This window comes from Crassostrea angulata, chromosome 1 (genome assembly GCF_025612915.1).
Source record: "Crassostrea angulata isolate pt1a10 chromosome 1, ASM2561291v2, whole genome shotgun sequence".
Classification (NCBI taxonomy): domain Eukaryota; kingdom Metazoa; phylum Mollusca; class Bivalvia; order Ostreida; family Ostreidae; genus Magallana; species Magallana angulata.
In genome coordinates, this window is record NC_069111.1 from 54567058 (window position 1) to 54591354 (window position 24297).

The 24297-nt window shown below is 36.4% G+C and overlaps 2 protein-coding genes across 2 annotated transcripts; one reads left to right on the forward strand and one right to left on the reverse strand.

Moving 5' to 3' along the window:
• The first annotated feature begins 3672 nt into the window (after positions 1–3672).
• LOC128193238 (uncharacterized) lies at positions 3673–8651 on the forward strand. The gene is made up of 2 exons (XM_052866587.1): positions 3673–3765; positions 6281–8651. The coding sequence occupies exon 2, from the start codon at positions 6391–6393 to the stop codon at positions 8020–8022; it is 1632 nt and encodes a 543-aa protein (XP_052722547.1). The 5' UTR covers positions 3673–3765; positions 6281–6390; the 3' UTR covers positions 8023–8651.
• Positions 8652–10045: 1394 nt separating this feature from the next.
• LOC128189301 (cullin-associated NEDD8-dissociated protein 1-like) lies at positions 10046–24012 on the reverse strand. The gene is made up of 32 exons (XM_052860857.1): positions 23839–24012; positions 23421–23522; positions 23125–23192; positions 22645–22757; positions 21890–21990; positions 21673–21739; positions 21420–21518; positions 21186–21312; positions 19661–19823; positions 19460–19560; positions 19181–19335; positions 18702–18810; positions 18216–18401; positions 17987–18098; positions 17592–17685; positions 17347–17464; positions 17026–17157; positions 16902–16935; positions 16201–16300; positions 15728–15813; positions 15328–15528; positions 14853–14918; positions 14379–14542; positions 14037–14131; positions 13794–13897; positions 13584–13651; positions 13148–13337; positions 12640–12828; positions 12427–12498; positions 11835–12006; positions 11457–11603; positions 10046–11121 (listed from the first exon to the last, which is right to left on the reverse strand). Exons 1-32 carry the CDS (start codon positions 23878–23880, stop codon positions 10991–10993), a joined length of 3708 nt encoding a protein of 1235 aa, XP_052716817.1. The 5' UTR covers positions 23881–24012; the 3' UTR covers positions 10046–10990.
• Between the last annotated feature and the right edge of the window lie 285 nt (positions 24013–24297).

Below are 24297 nucleotides of genomic sequence, written 5' to 3' on the forward strand. Positions count from 1 at the left end.
CCAAAAATATTTCAGTGAAAAACAAAATCTGAAAATTTTAGTCCGAATTTCCTCTGTTTTGCTAAGAGTCCAACTTTGTTTGTGCCTAACTCCATTATATTGTAAAAATATCGAATGGCTTGTCAAAAATAATTCATTTCATAAATACGTTTAGTGTTTAGAACACAATTTACCCATGACATTGAACTTAATAGCAATCCGAATTTGAGAACTCAAACCCTGAGTAAACAACATCATTAATAAATTAAATATTTACCGTTCAATTTTTAACCCATGGGGGATGCATTTTTCCGCGTATCTTTTTATTTGAAAAACGATGCTTTTATTTTTAATGCTATCACATTAAAGTTCCTGTGTTACCTAATAGGTAAGATTGATGACAGGTGATATCTACAGTACAGGCAACGCGGATCCCGTATTGGCCCGCGTTACCGTCACGGTATTTTTACCGTTCCCGCGATACATCATCGCGGTTTTTGATCGCGGTATGGATTGCGACCGTGATGACACCGCGACGGTGTGATTTACCGTTTATCCCGCTGCTGCTTGTTGTTGTTACTTTACCTGTGCTGTACATTACAGGCAATGTGGGTCGCGTAAATCCACGTCAAATATGTGACTTCAGATTTAAGCATAACAGCTGCATTGTAAATAAATTGTGATCCATATTATTATAAAATTAATAGATTAAATTTATGGAAAAGAATTTCATGAAATCGGAAACTACATTCGAATTACAACATAACATGATTATTACGCTGTTAAATTTTGTGATGTGTAAATAAGAACACATATCTTTTTATTTGACGTGCTTATTTCAGTTATTATTTCTATTAGTTGATAATCCTGTTTTTATAACAATATTAACATTGAATATTTTCATTAGATGAACTCGTATCAATGCAGAGCAATTTCATATTCTCATTTTATAAGTTGACACGCATAGCGCCGTAAACTGTCAATACATGTGTATGTTTTAAATTGAGAAATGAACAAATGTCGGGAATCAACTAACAAATCTATTTTTCCATTCAGTAATAGAATTATCATTCATATATAAAGTTGGTGCTGCGTTAAAACACATGGAATCGTAACGTGTTATCAGTATGCGTTTCCTGTGTATACATAATTATACAGTTTAAGTCACGATCATTTTCTGTGTATAAATGTTGTGATTAACAAACTCAGGGTAGAAAACGACATGCCCTTGAGGGTTTTCACACCTATTCACGACAAAAGAAAAAGTCTATATCGCGTACGGCTTCGTCTAATCGCACAACAACTTACAGGAGAGAGAGAGAGAGAGAGAGAGAGAGAGAGAGAGAGAGAGAGAGAGAGAGAGAGAGAGAGAGAGAGAGAGAGAGAGAGAGAGAGGAAAGACAGAGAGAGGAAAGACAGAGAGAGATAGAGAGAGAGAGGCGTTTAGGCGTAATTTAACTTACACTTATGTGAAATATACTAATATCCAATACTAAATATTCATAAAATTAGTATTCATAAAAGATTATGGTACACTGTGATTGAATCCATCATGCAATTTCAAATTTGAGTCCACGTGCTGCATCTGTCAATCAAATTAGCCCGCTAGCTCTACCACATGTTTCCTCCATGATAAAGTTTCGTTCTATTAGTTTTATTTTCAATAAAGAAAATAAGAGGTATGTTTAACAGTTTAGTTTTTTTACAATGTTCGTGATGCATGATATACTGTGTTTGGAAAGTTTAATTCGTTGTTGTTTTTCCCTATCTCCCGTTTAGTTTATTATGGAGGTTTTTTGCGGGAAGGAACATCTTCAACACGTTTAGCGGTTAAAGAACGCAGTAAAATGAATTAATTATTTGATGTAACTATTAGTAAAATTGTTTGATATGCATGTAGAATTCTTCTTGGTCAATCGTTACACAGATTATCTACCTGCCTCATTCCTGTGTATTCTGTGCGTTCAAGCGTAGAGTGATTTCCTGTCAGTGCGGCCACAGGTTTCACACCTTTGTGTAAAACAATTGGGACTAAAGTCAAATAAAGTTAACTCCGACAGTCATAAAGCGGTGGGGGGGGGGGGTAAGGTTACGATAACAGGAAACGGGTTTATATATTTTTAGTCAAGCTTTCAATAAGATTACATGTACATGCACACATAAAATAATATCAATACATTTACTGAAATGTTTTTTTTATCGGCATGAAATATCAACAGCAACACTTTCAAAACATGTTCTTAATTTCTTTGAAATGTGAAAGAACAAAAGAACGGTTTAACAACATTTCCTTCTCAAAATTTTTTATCTAGTTATTCTGTTAAGAGAGAGAGAGAGAGAGAGAGAGAGAGAGAGGCTCGGTCGCGAGCGAACGCTATCCTCCGTCACGGCAGGTAGCTGGTACACCACATGGGATACCCACAATATCTTTCGATTACATAATTTTATGCAACTCTGGGTATCTCTAAGGCTCCTTACTCTCTATTTGTTATAATTCAGTTCAGAGAGATATACGTTAATTTGACTTTTCGCATTACAATGGGGCGTATTCGAAGGTGGCAAAGATTTTGATGAGAAAGGAGAGGCTGGTAGACAAACGGTATCTTCCATCTCTCGCAGCTTGGCCCTCATGTCCTGCTCACATCCAGTATGCAAGACCACAGCTCGATCGACTTCCTCAGGCCGGCCCCACTGAACGTCATTCTCATTTCCACACTGAATATTCAAGTCAGACTGAGTCTTGAAGAACACACGGCTTTGCACTTAAAGATTGTCGTCGCAAACGTAACGCACTAGAAAGTGGGAATCCTCGCGCAATGACAAACGACGAGCCATACATGTACCTAAAGTAACGCAACACAAATTCACTAAAACGTGAATTCACAAAAAATGTTCTTTACACAAAAAAGACCTTGTAAGAAATGAACGGAACGTGCTAAAAATACTGGGTTGGTAATTTTATAGGAAGCCCTAATTTTTAATCACTTGCTCATGATTAGTTGACACGCATGGACTTCAACAACAAACAATACAAATGTAGGCGGACCAATTAATTGTTAAGAAAACACAATCACACTGCGTACACATTTATAATTTTATTGGCAATTAAAATCATTTCATGATAATTTTTAATTTAACGACCTTTTTAAAATATGATAATGGATTCGAAAATATTTTATTTGCAATTGCTGCACAAGTATTAAATTAAATACTTTTATAATTTAATTAATAGCTATGAAATAAAAAAAAAATTAAAAAAGACTCCAAGTATTTCGATTATAATCTCTGTCAAAATCTGGTTAAATATCGTCATTAAATATAAAGAAACATGCAATTTATTTGTCATTCGGGGAGATAACTCCCGCTTGTATACGATACTCTTCCATCGATAATTTTACCGTGGCGGGGACAGGTAGATGATGAGTTTACCGTGATGGGAACGCGGTATACCTGTCTCACCTGGCCGATCACCTCGATGTGTTTATACCGTGACGGGTCGCGGGAAACACGGGATCCGCGTTGCCTGTACTGTAAGTTTTATGAGACTTTTTTTTCTTAAATAATCACGAAGTGGGGGTTTTGGTCACAAAAAACATGGCGATTCAAAAATGTATGATTACTAGTAACCAAAATGTAAATTATTTCCTACGGGTTTTAAATACCCTACAGACACATGATCTCTAGCCAGTTCGAATAAAAAGAGCACCATGCCCCGATAGATCTGCGGGGAAACAATATTCACTAAAATACCGTATAACCTCCCTGCACACAGATGAACGAAGTCAGGTATGTTAAATTTCAAACTGTTTTTAGTTTACTTTCAAAAGGAATTCTTTGGAAAAGTTGCTTTAATTTTTTTTTGTCCTCAGAAATAAGTGTATTTATGTACATGTATATAAAGGAATTTATGTGATCTAAATACTTGTAGTTTTATGTATTATATTTTTACTACGTGACAATTGTATAGACTATGAGGATTTAAAGGGTCTTTTGGGGTTTTTATACTCATACCGCTAAGAGCATTTTCAGGCTATTAGCCTGATCCTAAATATTTCAATTTTGGCTCCAAATTGGCTTGCATCGGAAGTTTTGCCCACCTCCACCCCTTCTATCCTCCTTACTAAAAATTATTTTTTTTTGTTTTATTGGTATGGATAACTTCCTTTTGTAAAAGGTGTGGGTTATTTTTTGGGCCCCACCTTCTGCTGCATTGTTGATAATTTACTAAATGTATGCAGTCTCACATTTTCATTTTTATATTCAGTATAACTTCATCTGCCATTTTTAATAAATGCTCTTCACACAAGCCATAGTTTTTCTTTATTAAGGTCATATTCAACAGTAATAGTAATGTAGGGTTTACCAGGATTTAAGAGCACATAATACTTGTATACAAAGGAATGTTAATCTCGTGTACCATATCTGTAATATGATAGTCTGACCAGAATGCCGGATCGATAATGTTCGACCATGTTGGTTCCGTATTTAGTAGTTTTAGTTTAGTTTCCGGTTATGAAATAAAAAGATGGAAAACTCATCACGAGTTCAGACCATTTATTCCTCTCACATCCATCGTCCATTTATCATAAACATCGATACCGGAACATGGTGGAGAATCATTAACTGTTAATCTACACCCGTTATTTCAGCAAAGCCGTCTATGATGGATTCACAGAAAATCCATATTACGAGATTTTCCGGCCATGTACACGAAGACCCCCATAAGTTCCTCGACGAACTGGACAGTTACTTGATCCTGCACGGCATTAAAGTAACATCGACAGACCGTAAGTGTGCTGCTTTTCACCTACATCTACAAGAACCGGCTTTGTCCTGGTACCAACGACTGGCCGACACTGTAAAGTATAATTGGAATAATTTGCGTGCAGCTTTCCTGGCACAGTATAACAACAACCGTTGTTTCCACATTGACGTTGAGAAGTTCCACTCATTAAGATTGCAACCAAACCAACGCATTGAGGACTTCTATGCCACAGTGGTCGATCTGGGAACAAGATTAGAGGTTGCTGACAGAGACATCATGCACCGTTTCATCGCGGGCCTCCCAGACCAGCTGGCGTTTTTCGTTCGGGCAGGCCGACCTATCGATTTGGCCCAGGCTTTTGAATCCGCCCTGTCTGGCGCCGCAAGTGGTTACAGGAAATCTGACCCTCCAGAGCTGTTGCAGCCCACTGCTGCCCCAGAGACTTGTACTACCATACCTATGGCTGCTGCTGCCACACAGCCCTCCATTGACAACCTCGTTAGGAAGATTGAGTTGCTCTCTACCCAAGTAGACGACCTTCGTCAGCTTAACTCTCGCAACCAGGACCGCCACATCCCACGAGGAGGATTCCGCATGTAGAACATAGACTGTTTTATCTTGAGATTATACATTGTATTTTCAACTTGTGTCTTTTCATTTTGATACATATTCAAAACCATTTTTCATTTTTATACTATAGCACTGTAAGTACAGTACTTTGCTATTGCTGAAACTTACGCTTTTTCAGAAAATCACCAATGTGCAATGTTTACTTTTTCCATGAATTCTAGCTTTTTCCAAAATAGTCACTACTGCAACAAAATGTCAGTGTGTTACACAATTGCAATTTACTTAATTGTATCTACATTGTTTACTTGGCATTTGCAGATTAGTTTTCTTCTTAATGCACTCTGATTTGAATATCATGTTGTGTAAATGTGAGAGTGTTTGATGGGCCCAATGAATGGTGTATACATGTTTCGTACATTTTATTCAATTCTGATTTCATTACTATAGAATGTCCATTTCTTCAGGTTGACTACCATGGAATACTAGTATTAATAACAATGGAATTATTATTTTTGTGACAATGTACTTTCATTGGATGTCCATATTTCACCTATTGTTGAGATTCCCTTGATCTTTATCATTTATGTCATTTCTTGATTTTGGAATTCTGGTCTTTGATGTTGTTTGAAAAAATTCTCCAATTTTTTTTTCGCACGGCGGGGATGTACCATATCTGTAATATGATAGTCTGACCAGAATGCCGGATCGATAATGTTCGACCATGTTGGTTCCGTATTTAGTAGTTTTAGTTTAGTTTCCGGTTATGAAATAAAAAGATGGAAAACTCATCACGAGTTCAGACCATTTATTCCTCTCACATCCATCGTCCATTTATCATAAACATCGATACCGGAACACTCGTTTATTAATAAAATGCAATAATCCATATATTTTCATAATTTAAAATTGGTGTTGTATTAGGCGGAGAACGTTAAAAGATTTAGATATATTTTTTTACTCTTGCAGAACATTGAATGTTTGAGCTAAGCTACTAAAGACCGTGCTGAAAAACTAAAGAGACGCTCAAAAAGTAAACTTTATCCATTATCAATTGTGGAGATAGTATATAAAAGCAAATGGCAACTGCAATCACATGGGCTCAGATAGCCATTACCTGTGACCTCTGTCTGAAATCGGTCCAACAGTTCTGCAACAGCTGTCAGATTGGTCTGTGTAGAGACTGCATCAACAAACATGTTAACGACCAATCGTCTAGACCCCACAACATTGTTCCTTTCACAGATCGCACGGTACAGCTAGAGTATCCTCAATGTTCAACTCATCCAAATCAGAAGTGTGAGGCTCACTGCGAGATATGCGATGTCCCTGCTTGCATTCAATGTGTCACAGGTCCCCATAAAGGTCATACAGTTCTTGACATTAGTGGTCTCATCGGAAGAAAAAAGGAAACTATCAAGAATGAAACAAATGAAATCGAGAAGTTTATATTACCAAAAAACAAAACTTTAGATATTTTGACTGACAACAAGATTTCTTTAATCAATTCCCGTTTTGAAGACTTCGAAAAACAAACTAAAGATCAGAGAAAACGATGGCATTTAGAAGTGGACAACATATTTGACAAACTGAATACCCGTATGGATTCTTTGAGAGATCATCACATTGCAGTTTTAAATTCCGTGAAATCTCAATTAAGTAGTCAGAAATGTAGTATGATTCAAACTGTTCAACAAAACAAAGATATTCTGAGCTTAAACAGAATGTCGCTAATAAACAATTACAAGTCCAAACTGGCAGAATTCAGGAAGTCTCCATGTATACCCGATTTACCACAGCCGTCCCTTCAGACAAACACAGAAGATGGGAAACACAGCGTGACAATAGGGAGATACACGGCTAAACTAACACAGACATTGATGGATGATGCATCCTTTTTACCCACCATGACGTTACCCAAGAAATCGAAAGTTGTTGCAGTTATTCAAACACACGTGAAAAAATTGTGTCGGGTTGTCTGTCTTCTTTCAACAAGTGCATGGGTAAGTGGAAAAGGAAAATTTATATCCCTTGTTGGACCTGAACCACAAACTGTCAAAAGTACATGTGAAAGGTTTCCATCCGACCTAACTATTAACAGACAGGGAGAGATGGTGTACAGTGACAGGGAACACAGAGCAATAAACATTATCAAAGATGGAAAAACAGAGACCCTGATCACTACCCCCACAGGATGGCACCCTGAGGGACTGCACTGTTCTAGATCTGGGGACATTCTGGTCAGTATTGGTACAACTGACAGTAGCCAGCATAAAATTGTTCGGTATCATGGAGAAACGGTGGCGCAAGAAATCGACAAAGACCAGAAGGGATATCCTTTATTTCAAAGAGGAAAATACGCTTTGCTTCTTTCAGAAAACATTAATGAGGACATAGTGGCGAGTGACCAGAATGCTGACGTCATGGTCGTTTTAGACAGGAGAGGAAAAGTTCGTTTCCGATACAACAACCAACCTCCAAGAGGACAGAAGCCTTTCAGTCCCAGGCAAGTTGTGACGAATGACATCACAGGTCATATCATCGTGGTCGATGCAAGAAATTCCTGTCTACACATTCTCGATCAGAACGGACAATTCCTGAGATGTGTAGACGACTGTGGGCTAGAAAATCCCACAGGGTTGGTAGTGGACAGCGAGGGGAGACTGTGGGTGGGGTTTTATCTTACAGGTATGGTAAAGGTGATTCAATAACTGGAGTAAATAGAATTGGGCAGATAAACGCGAAATTAATATATTTCCAGCATAACATAATTATATCAACATCAATTATGGGTACTTGTGATGTTTGCGGATATTCTAATAGATGACAATTGATTCTGAATTTGGGTATGCCGTTAAAGAAATAAGGTGTTTCAATTTTTGTTGTAGCACTGAAATGCAAATGTACATGTAGATGTATATAAAACTTTAATGTTGCTCTATCACATACACAAACAAGAGGCCCATGGGCCACATCGCTCACCTGAGGAACAATAGGTACAAGAAAATCAGCTTAATGGAGTCATAATACAAACTATCTGGACAATGTACAATAATACATGTAGATCCTGTAAAAATAAAATCCATTTTTCGCCCTGGATATTCTTATGTTCATAATCATTAGTCCCTTTCCTAACAGGATGGTTTTATAGTCATATTACATGTTGAGTATTGCAGTTCTCAAAAAGATCCTTAACAATTGTTTATATATGGGATATAAACCTACATCAAACTCTGAACCTTCTCGTGAGGCCGAAGAATTGTCCTGGGGCCAAAGTCTTAACAATTATAAAGAATCATCTGGCTGATTAGTTTCCGAGAAAAAGATTTTTAAAGATTTACTCTACATATTCCTATGTAAAACTTTGACACCCCCCCCCCCCCACATTATGGCCAAATCCTACTCCCGGGGGTGTCATTATTTTCACAACTTTGAATTTACACTACTTGAGGATACTTCCATACAAGTTTGAGCTTTCTTGGCTGTTTGGTTTCTGAGGAGAGGATTTTTAAAGATTTACTTTATATATTCCTATGTAAAACTTCGAACCCCCCATTGTGGCCCCACCCTACCCCCAGGGGTCATGATTTTCACAACTTTGAATCTACACTACCTAAAGCTGCTTCCACACAAGTTTTAACTTTCCTGGCTGATTAGTTTCTGGGAAGAAGATTTCGAAAGATTTACTCTATATATTCCTACGTTAAACTTTGACCCCCCCCCCATTGTGGCCCCACCCTACCCCCAGGGGTCATGATTTTCACAACTTTGAATCTACACTACCTAAGGCTGCTTCCACACAAGTTTTAACTTTCCTGGCTGATTAGTTTCTGGGAAGAAGATTTCGAAAGATTTACTCTATATATCCTATGTAAAACTTCGATCCCCCATTGTGGCCCCACCCTACCCTCGGGGGTCATGATTTTCACAACTTTGTATCTACACTAACTGAGGATGCTTTCAAACATGTTTCAGCTTTCCTGGTCTTATGGTTCATGAGAAGAAGATTTTTAAAGATTTACTCTGTATATTCCTATCTAAAATTTCGACCCCCTATTGTGGCCCCACCCTACCCCCGGGGATCATGATTTTTACAACTTTGTATCTACACTACCTGAGGATGCTTTCACACAAGTTTCAGCTTTCCTGGCTGTTTAGTTTCTGAGAAGAAGATTTTCAAAGATTTACTCTATATATTCCAATGTAAAACTTCGACCCCCCCATTGTGGCCCCACCCTACCCTCAGGGGTGATGATTTTCACAACTTTGAATCTACACTACCTGAGGATGCTTCCACACAAGTGTCAGCTTTCCTTGCCGATTAGTTTCTGAGAAGATTTTTAAAGATTTACTCTATATATTGCTATGTTAAACTTCAACCCCCATTGTGGCCCCACCCTACCCCTGGGGGTCATGATTTTCACAATTCTGTATCTACACTACCTGCGGATGCTGTCACACAAGTTTCAGCTTTCCTGGTCTTATGGTTCATGAGAAGATTTTTTAAAAATTCTTGAAAATTTTCATAAATTCCTAATTATCTCCCTTTGCAAAAGGGCGTGGTCCTTAATTTTCACAACTTTGAATCCCCTTAGGCTAAGGATGCTTTGTGCCAAGATTGGTTGAAGTTGGCCCAGTGGTTCTTGATGTTGAAAATGTGAAAAGTTTACAGACGGACAGACAGACGGAAAACAGACAAAATGTGATCAGAATTGCTCACTTGAGCTTTCAGCTCAGGTGAGCTAAAAATGAAAAGTTTTTACATGTTTTGATAAGTTTTTATTCTAGCAATATGACAATGTTTTTCAGCACGTAATTTGTAACTTCTTCTAGGTGTCACATAATTGCATCAAAACGGAACTTTTTGTAACTTTAATTAAGAGTTCATTTGTTTAACATCAATATTATAAAATTGTCACTATTCTCATGTCATTTTGATTAAATCAAAGGCTTTTAGTACCAGATTTACATCTCTAAAACTGTGTGAAGGAGGCAATAAAGGGAGCATGAATTTCGTAATACAATTAAATATTTGTACACGTTTCTTATCCATTCTTATACATCATTTGATCCTACCAACAAGATATTCCTCCACATGCAAAATAAAACCCATATTTAGTCCATTTTTATCTTTTATGTCTTTAAAATTACATTCATCTATTATGCTGGGATATCTCTAAGCAAATCCAAATTGAGCTACATATAGATAACTTATTTCAGTTTCATATAATTGGGCTTGGTGTTAAAAAGTCTAGCAGATGGCTGCATTATAACAGTAAATACATGAACTTATGATGTATGTATCATTATTTCATACATATCACCTTCCTCCTGTATCACATTGCTAAAACAGATATAATTCCTAAGGTATACATCAAACATCAAATATGATGTCATATTTCTATAATGGATAAATTCTTCTCAATTTATTTTTTACCTATAACACATAACAAGAGCAGCACTTTAAGGAAGTAACAGCACTTTAGAGAAGTAACAAACAAAATTAAAACGGCGAAAGAAACATTAGTTTGTACATTTACCAGGAACAATCACTCCATACAAACAGAGTTTATCGTTCATCATTTCAACAGAAACACAGCACTTAATGTCAATGACTCTTTCTATCCTTTTACACAAACACTCCAAAGACCCAGACAGGCTTTCAAGAGTTTGGCTGACTCAGCTGGTGTCCATCATCATGATGTCTGTGGGGGATGTCTGAGCGTCCTTCTGAATGCTCTCAAACATGGCCGCCAGCTCCGTGCTCTGCTTGATTTGAGACAAGAACTCGTTCATCTGTGGGCTTTTGTCTGTAAAAAGGGTCAAAGATAAAATTCAAATCAAATATGTGTTTATATGTATGATGACATCTATCTATCTGTCATCAAATGTTTATAAAACAACCAAAGGATACCTTAATGACCTTAATACTCAACTAATTTTAATCGATCACATCCATCTTTATACACTTCTATTTTATACTCAAATTTAATTATATTAATATCTTTGATAAGATTTCATTACAATTTACAACAAATATATATCATTGCATCAATCTGAGAATACATCAACTAAACCTATTAACCAGACAGAACCTAACTTTGAAGGTAACATGAGAGGAGGGGGTGATCTCATGACTTCTTACCTGCATCAGGTATAGCCAGTAGGGATGCCACCGCTCTCATAGCTGACCGCTTCAACTCGTCCTGTTTCTCAAACTCTTGTTTGACAGAGTGGGCCTTTACTTTGGTGGTGCAGGTGGCTCTGAGAGGTTCCACCAGACGGTCCAGTCCTGTAACCAAGGCAATGTTATAAATTATCTTTTGACCTGCTGAACTACATATAATTTTCGTTATTTACTATAATCTCTAACACTGCCTTTTAAGCTGGTTTGGGGTACTATCAGTATTTACCAGTTAACTCTGTAACATGTATCACAGCAAAAATGCTACCAAATTAAGTTCAACTTTTATTCTTCATGCACTTGTTTAATATTCAGGGATCAAACAAAACATTGACTGACTTTGTAACACAGCGCTGGAACAGAGATGAGCCAGACGGACCAGCATTAAATAGGTCAGCATCTTAATGTCGTAGTGGTCCTTAAGTCCATCCTCCACGTGGTTCAGGAACTCAAAAATGTCCAGCCGGTCCAGACACGAGTCCAGCAGGGTGTACATACACTCAAAGGCAGCCTGACAGTGACAGAAACACGAGATAAATACAGGAAAAGGGAATATAGTAAATGTAAAAGTATTCATATCAATAAGTACATGCATCAGAAATGAGAATATTGAGTCATAATATACCAAATGTGAGTTTAAATGGAATCCTTATAAGAACAAAATAAAGTTTTGTCCTTAATCCTGATGTCTCAGTTACATTATAAACAGTGAAGCGATTGCCACACAGCTACATCTCATTTCAATTTTCCTTTAAAATTCCATTACTTTTATTTTTTAATATTAATAATTATCTAAAACATGACAACAATCAGAGTTTGATGATGATTTATCATTATAAATAATTTTTTTAATTCAAGATCCTGAATTTTTTTAAAATCTTTAGCCTCTAGATCAGATACAACTATTAAACAATGGCCTCTAACAACTCACCTTCCGTATATCCAGACCATCGTCAAGAGTGTGCTTGAAAGGACCCATCTCCACCTCCCGAATCAACTCTTTCTGCAACACAAAACATTCAACCATTTTAATATCATTACTAACATCACACAATTATCTTATTCACCTTGCAGCTAAATCAAACGTTATGTTGAGAGACTATTGCTGTATGGATTTGGCATATGGATGATAGACATGGCTTACCCTGACTTTGGTTTCATTGTACAGATGGGGCAGCACTTTGTCCAATAGATCTCTGATCAAAGACGGTTTATTGTGAGCAGCAGAATTAAATGTTACTAATGCCACACGCCGTACATTCAAATCAGGATCTTGTAAAGTCTTCAGAAAATCTCCTATACAGTTACGTAACAAGTTGTCAATTCCTTGAGGCTGTAAAAAAAATCCAACAATATATGATGATAAACAGAGACAAGTAAGAAATTAATCCTTGAAAAAATTACATGTAACTTTATATCAATTTAAAACTTCAGTTAATATCACATTTAGATACTTTTTTCTATAAATCTTTGTAATTCTTTTATATAGGGGTGAGGGAGGATGAGTGTGACAAATCATAGAACTAAAAAAATATTTCATTTCATTATGATTTTGTACAGAAATTAAAATAAATTGAAATACACTAATTCATTTACTATTCGATCTTACGTATGGTCAGATTTTCAAGTCCCCAGCGTGACATTAGACTGACCTGATCTGATATGGTGAACTTGATGGCAGTGACCACAGTACTGCGGGTGAGGGCCGACTGGGAATTGAGATGGTTCTTCAGGTTGGAGAGGAGATTGGCGGGGTCTATCAGCGTCAGTTTCCCCAGACACTCCGACACCACATTCCTCGTCCCCTCCTCAGGACACTCGCAGTGGTTAAATAACATGGACCTAAGAGGTAGCAAGTGGAAAGTCAGAACTTACAACATACCTTACATAACTGTCCTCTTAAGAAATAAACTTCACCATTTTACAGCCCTTCAGGAAGAAATAATAATTAACATCAGCAGTTAAATGTATATCGTAGTTTCTGTACAAGTTACGTAATTAAATACAGTTACTTTACTTATACTCTGTAAGTAATGTTCATGATAAACATCAACTGTGCTGATCCGTCACTGAAATAGGCATACTGACCATACAGAGGCTACATAGGGCTTCAGATTGTCCACTCCTGCTGTAGACGTCGACTCGCAACTGATGATCTGAAAAAGATAAGTTACTTAGCATGAAAATGTATTTAGGGACAACAAATAGCTTTCAGGTCCAACTTTAACATAGAAATCAAACAATATCTCATCATGATAACAGGTTCACCAGCAGTGGGTTTGTTTGTTTGGGATTTACCTCTTTTAAAGAATGGAGAAGTAGGTACTGTCTCTTAGGCTGGTTTTCTATCTCTTTTAGAACAAATGGTAAAAATTTGGGTAGATTTCCTACGCTTACATTTCCTGTAAAAAAGAAATGTATATTGTTTTGAAATTGATAAAAAATCATTCCAAGTAAAGTACACTTTAGTATGCAATTCAATTACATGTATAAAACATTATAAAGAGACAAAGAAAAAGACAGAAAAAGAAAGACAAATACCTAGAGCATAAGAAGCAGCCGCTTTGACTTCTTCATTATGTGAAGAGAAAGAATCTAAGATCACAGTCTGAATCTCATTGTGTCCGCTCAGGTCTCTGAAGACACAAATAAAACATAGGGTTAGAAAACAATAAGGTAAAATTCTAAACAAACTCTAGTATTAAAAGACACATTCATTTTCAAAATTTTATTCAGAAAAACTTTATTCTGGTGTGCTGAAAGTCATGTAAAATAAAGTATTAATGAAATTCTCATTCATCAGTCACATTATTATATCTTAATATTAATTCATGCCTTTTTGCTGAGATTGTTAAACAAATGAAGAAAGATAAAGAGTCTTACATATGTTTGCCAATTTCACCGAGAGCCAATAGAGCAAAGAATCGAATGGAGTCTGTAGATTTAGGGTTTTTGACATCCTTTACAAACTGTATGACTACATTATTGACCTCGCCTGGGCATTTCATCGTGAGGGCTGCCACACACTTGGCTATTGAATGGAAGGCCTAAAACACAACAAAAAATCGGCAAATTACGTCAATTAAATTATTGATTTATGATTTAATCTATCCATTTTAAGTATTTCCAAGTTTGGCACTTTTTCTATATCAAAGATTTTCAACACCTTGAAAAAATTGAATTGTACATGAACAGGAATATTCATAATTCCATCAAATACCTTCAACAAAAACCTTTCTTTACTTTTCTGAAACAACAGTAATCACTTTATACTTTAGTCTGAACACTTTCTGAATCCAGTACTTATTTCAAGGATCCATGAACAATACCTGTTTATGTTGTTGATGCAGTACTCACCTGTTTATGGACCGCGAATCCCATGCTAGTTGTAGTTGTGGGGTTATATATGGGAGTGATTAACAGCTGCAAGTCAAAATATAAAAATTCTTACTGTCTAAATTTGAATTTCATGCAAGAAATCAACATAATTTGACCTGAGGGCTTTCCAGTTGAATTACAAACTTGTAAGTTCTGGTAAGTGACTAAACATTCATTGCTATCAAAATCAAACAGATCCAAGGTTTTTTTCCAATGCTCAGGTCATACATATTAACTGTGGAATCATTTTATGTTGTCGGGGGCTAATATTTGTGGCCTGTCAATCTTAAAGACTAATTGGGGTGTAAGTCATGGATTTAAATTGTGATTTAAGACAGTGTTTTATCATTTGCTAGGAATGTTGATTCATGGGTAAGGGGTAATGAGATTTTTTTAAAAATTGAGCCCCCAGAAACATAATAGATTCTGCAGTAATAGTTTCCACTACAAGTACCTGTAGGAAATCCCTAAAGCCGTGCTTAGGTAAACCGGTCAATACCAGAGCTTGGAACAGCTCCAGTAGGGCAGTGAGGGCACCGCCCTGTAGCAGGGGTGACTGGATCAGCTGCAGAATCTGGGGCAGGATCTCATTGTGCAGGCTGGCCATACATGACTTGTGCGTCTTGGAAATCGAGGTTAGCAAGTTCAAGGTCAACTGGAAAAAAAAGGACATGTAGGCATGTAAAAAAAAAAGAGCTTATTGCTTTGAGAAAATTTCATTACCTTTGTTAAAAGATAAACTTGAAATTTGATATAATATTGGGTTTTTATTTCTAGAAACTTAAACATGGAGCATAACAAACAGCTGGCAATATTTCGATGTGTATTATTTTACAGACATGTTGACCCCTGACCTGAGACACATGAAGGTCGTTCTCATTGATGAGCGGAGACATCTCATTCATGACTTCATAGATCATGTTGGAGGACAAGGACGCCCCTGAAGAAAACAGGATTCATGCACTGACTAATCACTGTAATACAGTACAATGTACTCATTTTGTTCTCTATAGATTCTTTACAATGATCATACTAGACACAATGTACAGAGTCATTGAGATTTACCGTTACAGAATTTAATGTGTACTTCAAAAAGAACGCAGGGTCATCCATTATTAAGCTAAAAGATTATACATTGTGTAGTGATGCTTGAAAAAACTCACTTAAAAGTTATGAGGAAATACAATATACACTTAAACCAAGTGTATCCTGTTACATGTATATCTGGTATTATCTACTGTAACCTCTTGTTGAAAATATCAATGAATTCTGATAGATCTACAGATTTAATGCATTCTCTGTAACCTTTAACAATGAAATCACCTACCATAGCATTTGACTAGGACATCGAGACAAGTGAGCGTGCTCAGCTTCAGGGCTCGTTGGTTCTTCCGTAGGAATGAGGCCAACACAGGTATTCCTTCATCCTGAAATCACAGTCGTATCTCAATAAAATGTTACACCTGATTGATCCTATCAGATCAGTTAACACTAGGGTTACAATAAAATGTTACACCTGATTGATCCAATCAGATCAGTAAACACTATGGTTACAATAAAATTACACCTGATTAATCCTATCAGATCAGTAAACACTATGGTTACAATAAAATGTTACACCTGATTGATCCTATCAGATCAGCAAACACTAGGGTTACAATAAAATGTTACACCTGATTAATCCTATCACAGCAGTAAACACTATGGTTACAATAAAATGTTACACCTGATTGATCCTATCAGATCAGCAAACACTAGGGTTACAATAAAATGTTACACCTGATTAATCCTATCACAGCAGTAAACACTTTGGTTACAATAAAATGTTACACCTGATTGATCCTATCAGATCAGTAAACACTATGGTTAAAATAAAATGTTACACTTGATTGATCCTATCACAGCAGTAAACACTATGGTTACAATTTGTTTAATGGTATCCGACCACCAGTGATAAGTGACACATGTTTTAACATTTCTGTTTATGTACTCTTTGTGTCATTGTATTCATTAAACAGCTGGACCTACCAATATTGGTTTTAGATCTATCTTCAAGGGCGACCTGCAAATATAATTAAAACAACAGATACAATAGGTTTATTTGTTTAATTTATTTTTTATAAAGACTTATTGAATTCTTTTATTTTTTTACCCAGCAATCATGGTGAGGGCTTTAACAGCAGTCAGTCGTGTGATCTCGTTCTTCAACCTCTCCAGAAAGATAGGCAGACACTCCCTGAGCTCGGAAGACAAACTATCACCCATGTTGCGTATTATCTGTCCCCTGAAGGCATACGTAAGCACATTTCACATAGATCTTATTAGTTTTTTGATATTGTTTTTCCTTATAATATTTACAATGCACATTATCCCACCTAAATCCAATTTATGAACTTGCATTAAAAAATCTCAATCTGATATTAATTTATAAGAAAAAGCAAAGCAAAACAGGTTTACTGTAACCTTGACCTACATGCATGAGATTGCTCTCTCCTTGACCTCCTGATCAATATCTGCGGCCTTCAGCCGTTTTAGTGTGCACTGGTAAAGCTCAGGGACAAATGGCTTATGATTAAACTGTACAGGTTCCTCTGAAAAAACGATAACAAAGTCTTCTTAATATTTTATTAAATGAAGAAAGAAGGATTAATGAAATTGTGTATATTTTGTTGATAATTTTCTATGGAAGTAAATAAATGATCTCTTGTTTCTGCTTACCCAGGGGTCTGATGACCTTGACAAGCTGCTGTGTCACAAGGAGGGCCTCCGAGGTGATTTTGTAGAAAGGATCGGACACTGCATGAACAATGGGCTGCAAAAAATACAAAGAACAGATGAAACGATTATTTACAATATGGCATAGATTACAGATCAATGGACATTTGAAAGAGCATAACAAAGCTCTTTTCTGAGCAAGAATTCAAAACTTTTCCTCTGATCAATGTTCAACAATTATTGGGTTTGATTGCTATTACTGTAATTTTATAACAATTTTACTACGAGATAATGAAGTGAAAGATCAGTCAATGCAAACCAATAGCACACTAAAATAAAACACCAGACTGGCTTTGTAATGACCATGGGCTGGACACTGATTGATCGAGGACTCTTACCGGCACCAGGATCTTGATGTGGGGGAGGAACACCGCGGGCTGGTGGTGGATCAGGATCGTGTTCAAAAACGACAGAGTGTCTATCTTCATGTTGGAACTGGAATTCTTGTCTCTGAAAGTCAAAAATAACCGTCTCAGTTCACTATACACCATAAACCATTAAATCCAAATCTAATGTAATAAATCATTGTACACATCTAACAAGTATTTTTTTATGATTCCTTCTTACCCCAGTGAATATATTATGCCTGGTACTAGTTGATCAAAGTGTTTAGCTAGTGCCCCTGGGAGAACCAGCACCAGTTCCGTGAGGAGACTGAAGCAGCCCTGTCTGGTTTTGACGCTCTTCTCCCTCAGCTGTTTGTGGATGGCCTTCACAATGTCCGAGATCTGGGTCTGCAGCATAGACACCGGCCTATCAAAGGTCAAAAGTTACTCTAAAGGTTACTCTCAAAGGTCAAAAGGTTACTCTCTTAGGTCAGAATGTTACTATAAAAGGTCAAAAGGTTACTCTTCCTACACTGTCTAATGTTATAAAATTCATTCTTGTCATTTACTTTTTATCCTTTAAACATTGAACTGTAAAACTCTATTGTTAAAAAAGTATCCAATCAACATTTCCAAATCAGAACTATAACAGAAATTATTCAAGCAAGTTTTGGACTCTGATTGGTTTCCTAGTTGTGATTGGTTAAAGTAATCACAGAACCCTCACCCCCCATCCTGTTCCATGGCGTCGGGGTCTGATGTGATTGTTGGTCGAGTCTGTCTTAACAGGGTCACAAAAGCGTGGAAGATGTCTGCCTTCACATTCTCTTCTCTCTCTAAAAACAGCAGACAAAGAATTATACAGTGTACTCACAAGTTTATCTCGGGGTCAGAGTGCCAGGCCTCTTGTAACCAATGGTCAAAGAATTATACACACAAGTACAGTTGATCTTTGATATCTTAAACACTGATATTTCGATAACAATGGATATGTTGTAATGATTTTTAAGTCCCAACCACTTAATTTTTAAGTATTTAACCCTCAATATCTCGAATACTCGAATATCTCGAAGTTTTTAAACAGTCCCATCTAGTTTGAGATAACGAAATTTGACTGCACATGTATAACTAATGGTCAGAACATCATCTTGTAATCAATGGTCAGACCCCCCACTGCTTTTAACACACAATGAAAATAACCTTCACCTTTAAATCTTGCAATGAGTGCTGGAGACACATTTTTGTAAAAATCCATCAACATTTCGTGTCTGGTTCCAATAACAGCATCCAGACATTTAGCAGCAGCACGCCTGACCTTCCAACTCATGTCATCATCATCGCTGTATTCCTCATCTTCTTCCCTTCAATCATCATCATCATTAACATCATCATCATTGCAATGTACATCAAAAATTTCAATATTAAGTTTTAAATTTGTTTCTGAACACATCATCTTATCAGTTCGATATATTAATAATGTCTTACTCATCTTCTTCATCATCTTCAGTTTCCATGGCATCATCATCATCGTCATCATAATTATAATTTGGGTCGTGACAAATATATAACAGGCAGATCTTGATTATCTGTGGACAGTCAACAGATGCCATTTTAAAGTTATAGTCATCAAAAGGAAATTTCATTAAATAAGATAATTTTCAATATATCTGAATTTAGAGTTCATACTTCTTGAACAAAAGGTGATATTTCCTTGGGGCAGCGGCGTACGAATGACTCGAACGCCTGAAGACAGTATTCTCTGAGCTCATCGTCCTCCTCCCTACAGAACCGAACGATAGGCGGCACCATTTTCTCCAAGTGCTCCCCAAACCTATGTCCTGCTTGTCGACTGAAAAAAAATAAAAGGATGATAACTTTGGTACATTACTTGTACACTATGACAAAGTATTTCACTTTCGTCACCTCATCCAAATAAACACCAACAAAAAACTTTTTTGTTTGGTGTTTTTTTTATCGAAACTGTGACATTGTTATGTAAATATATTTATGTACTTGTTAAACCACAACTAAGTAACGCCATACTCTCTAACAACAGATGGTCAAATGATCACACAGCCCACTGAATATCAGCAGGTTTTACTTGGCTTCGTGTTTCTCCATTAGTTGATATTCCTACCAAGTTACCAATCTGACATATCAATAATTATCCATAGACCACTAAACCAACAAGAAATGTGCCCTATCAATTATAAACAAACTAATTGTCTCTCCCTGTCAATTATAAACAAACTAATTGTCTCTTCCTGTCAATTATAAACAAACTAATTGTCTCTTCCTGTCAATTATAAACAAACTAATTGTCTCTTCCAATCAATTATAAACAAACTAATTGTCTCTTGCTCATTGTTACACTAGAAAGTTGTGCTCTGCTCACTGAAGATATCAGTGTCTTGCCCACTGAATACATAACAGCAGGTACTTGTGCCCTACCCACACCAAAAATTTGAGCTTTGCCTAATTTTACAGTAAAAATCCTGTCTTGCCCACAAAACACTTTTTAGTTGTGTCCTACACACTGTAAAATCAAACATTTAACATTTGTTCCCTGCCCATTGCAACAGCAGGAAGATCTCACTTGAAAAACTCAAACATCAAAAAGTCATGCCACTGAGTGCACTCACCTAATGGCACTCACACACTGTATGTAGGTCACCAAGTGTGCTCACCTGATGGTGCCTCCAACTGAGTGTGCTCAACTGATGGCACCCACACACACACTGAGTGCATTCACCAGATGGTGCCCACACACTGAGCGTACTCACCAGATGATGGCCACACACTGAGTTTACTCAACTGATGGTGCCAACACGCTGAGTTTACTCACCTGATAGCACCCACACACTGAATGTACTCTCAGATGGCATCCACACACTGAGTTTACTCACCTGATAGCACCCCCACACTGAATGTACTCTCAGATGGCATCCGCACACTGAGCGTACTCACCTGATGGCGCCCACACACTGAATGTACTCTCAGATGGCATCCGCACACTGAGCGTACTCACCTGATGGCGCCCACACACTGAATGTACTCTCAGATGGCATCCGCACACTGAGCGTACTCACCTGATGGCGCCCACACACTGAATGTACTCTCAGATGGCATCCGCACACTGAGCGTACTCACCTGATGGCACCCACACACTGAATGTACTCTCAGATGGCATCTACACACTGAGCGTACTCACCTGATGGCGCCCACACACTGTATATAGGTCCTTGTAGTAGAGGTGGAGGTGTTCTTGATCAGCTCGTTCAGAAGGAACTCGATCAGTTCATTGAATAGAGTGTAGTTACAGCTCATCACCAGATAACCTGTCACAAAACACCACACAATCAAACCATGTATATCAGATTAAACCAGATAGCAACAAAACGGGTCTGACAGCTTTGGTTTAAAAAAATTTTAATTTGTAACTTACCAATGGCTATGATTGCCCTTTTTCTGACTGCCAGCCTGGGGCTGGAGAGCTGTGGTAGTAAGGACTGCATAATGCTGGGGTGGAAACTGATCAACAGACCTGTATCAAAGATAATGATGTGTACAGAAGTGATGGGAAGTGTCAGACTGACACAGAATATGACAGAGTCAACTGACTTTGAAACATAGAAATTCAAAAATATGTCAAAAATATGTGGACATGAAATTTTGAAATTATAAAAATAGAAAATAACCTCCAAATCTGCTGAGAAGATCTCCCAAGATATCCAAAGCTTCTAACTGTACTGACACATCTTCTTGCTGAAAATGTAGAATATTACCAAAAACATTGTACAATACAAGAAGGACATAACAAAGACATGTTATCCACCAGTTTGGATAGATAATAAAGACTGTAATAGTCATTACTTCACAGTAAAAGAATTCCATGTCAATTTTTGATTTGCCTACCTTAGATATGGCACTTGTCAGACGCCCTGTAATTTTCTTACAAATACTGGCTGCAAGGGCAGTGGAAGAGGGAGGTAACTCACTAATTACTGTTTTTAAACCTGCATGAATTAATTTTGTTTTATTAATAATATAAAATGTGGCTATTGATAGAAGAATTGATGCACATATGGCATTAAATTTAATAACACCCCCCACCTTTCTCATTTTCCTTTATTATCAGCAAGCAAATCTAATAAAATTTGATGTGTTACAAGAAAATAAAGCAAAGTTAAAACAACAATGTACACAATGTCAGATTTAATAACCTTGTAAAAGGAATGTTTCATTTAACATGTTTAAGGATTATATCATAAATTTAAACATTTAAACCAATTTTAAAAATATCATAAAAATCCTAAATCAATTACTGATATACAAAAGAATCAGGGTTGGTTGGGAAACATTGGTGCTGGAAATTACCACTGGTACATACTGTAGAAGCAGAAATATTCGTTGAGGATTTAATTTCGTTATGTTCGTTGGCAGTATAAATCAACGAGATTAAATCCGAGATGGATTTTTAACCCAAGTATTAATGAATACAAAGAGATTCGATATGATGAAATTAAATGTCAACTAAATTTTATTTGGTTTAAAAACAACAAAAGTTTGACCCAACGAAAATATGTGCTTCTACAGTACCAGTATTTCCCATAAATACTAATGACTGGGATAGAGATACAGAGTAAATAAAAGAGCCAATGAAAGCTTACCTATGCTGGATATGTCTCTCAACTGTTCTTTATCTGAGATCATGTTACTACACAATGTGTCAACAATTGTCTCCACTTGAAACTCTTTCACTTTATTCACCAAAGGGCCAAGACTGAAAAACAAGAACATATTGTGGGTGAGTATAAATGTTATCAGTTTCAACAACAATATAGAGAAAGATTGACTTCTTTATAAGCAAAATAGCCCTGATTCAAAACATTTTTAAGCAAACTAGCACTAATTCAAAAAATCTCAATTATATGAAGTTCAACTAATATCCAATATCAGTAAATGTATCACAATATCAAAGGTTAGTGAATTTAAGCTGAAGAATAATATTCTGTATTAATATCAGTCCCCTTGGGGTGCTTGTTAATAATAACCACAAGTTTTATTCAATTCTAATTATAAAACAAAGAAGTTCGAACATAATGCAAACTCAAACATTGTGAAACAATTCAAACATGATCAATCCGCACCATTTGACGGCCAGATTTTGTACTTCTCCATTTTTGTCTTCTAGTAACTTCAACAGCATTCTAACAACCTAGATAAATTAAATTGAAACTACATGAAAAATTGAACTACATACATATAATTCTAAGTAAACACATACATAATTTAGAATAACGCTCATATTTCCCAGTATCATATGTGCATGATTAAGTTTCAAGTTTCCGACACAATTAATATTTTAAGGTATTTTCAATATACTTCCATCATTCAGTGACTATCAGCAACAATACAAGTTTTATGATTTGTTTCATGTCTTTACCTTTCTTTCACTATCATCGTCAAGCTTTATAGAATCTTTTTGTAGTTCGGTCATTAAGTCGTTAGTTGCCATGAACCGAAAATCCTTATCATTGGAAGTCATCTACAATATAAACGCATATCCCATAGCCCATACAGTAGTTAATTCATTGTATATTATCTGGCTCTAATATACATGCTTATCATTCTGTACCCTAAAATTTGAAATTTGGTTGCAACACAGAATTATTATTCCTAATACAGCAATAAAGAATAGTTTGTGCATCTGATTTATGTTTATTCAAAGTCAATCTCTGTATGTTTCATATCTTTTTATGAATACATATCATATACATAATTCGAGCATCATAAAGGCCTATAGATACATTGTGTTTTGTATATTTTGCATGTAACTTTTCATCGCGGATGCTATAATTCACCTTCTCCAAGAGATTTGCGATGTGGTACGAGACGCTAGCCATTGTCGTTCACTTTGTTACTGCACCAAACTACCAAAAGGACAACAGTCCTAATTTAAAAGATAATTGTTGATATTTATCCCGGTTCAAAGTGTCTACTTTTGGCAAAATCATGCGTAATATGGCAGCTGCACAGCGCCACCTATAACCGTATGCCGAACCCGATACAATATGTAAAAATCAAACATTTTGTCTGTCTTGGGATGCTGGTTGAGCGAACTCCGTTATAAGTTTAATTAAATATAGTAATAACACCTTGTAAATATAGCGTGAAATCATAAAATTGAATTTTTTTTATAATCTCTACGATATAAAAATCCTGGGTGGTACATTTTACCTTATATCAGATACATAAATAAAGTAAATTATGTTATTTATGTCTCTGCTTACATGTACCAATAAAAGTTATATTTGTTTGTC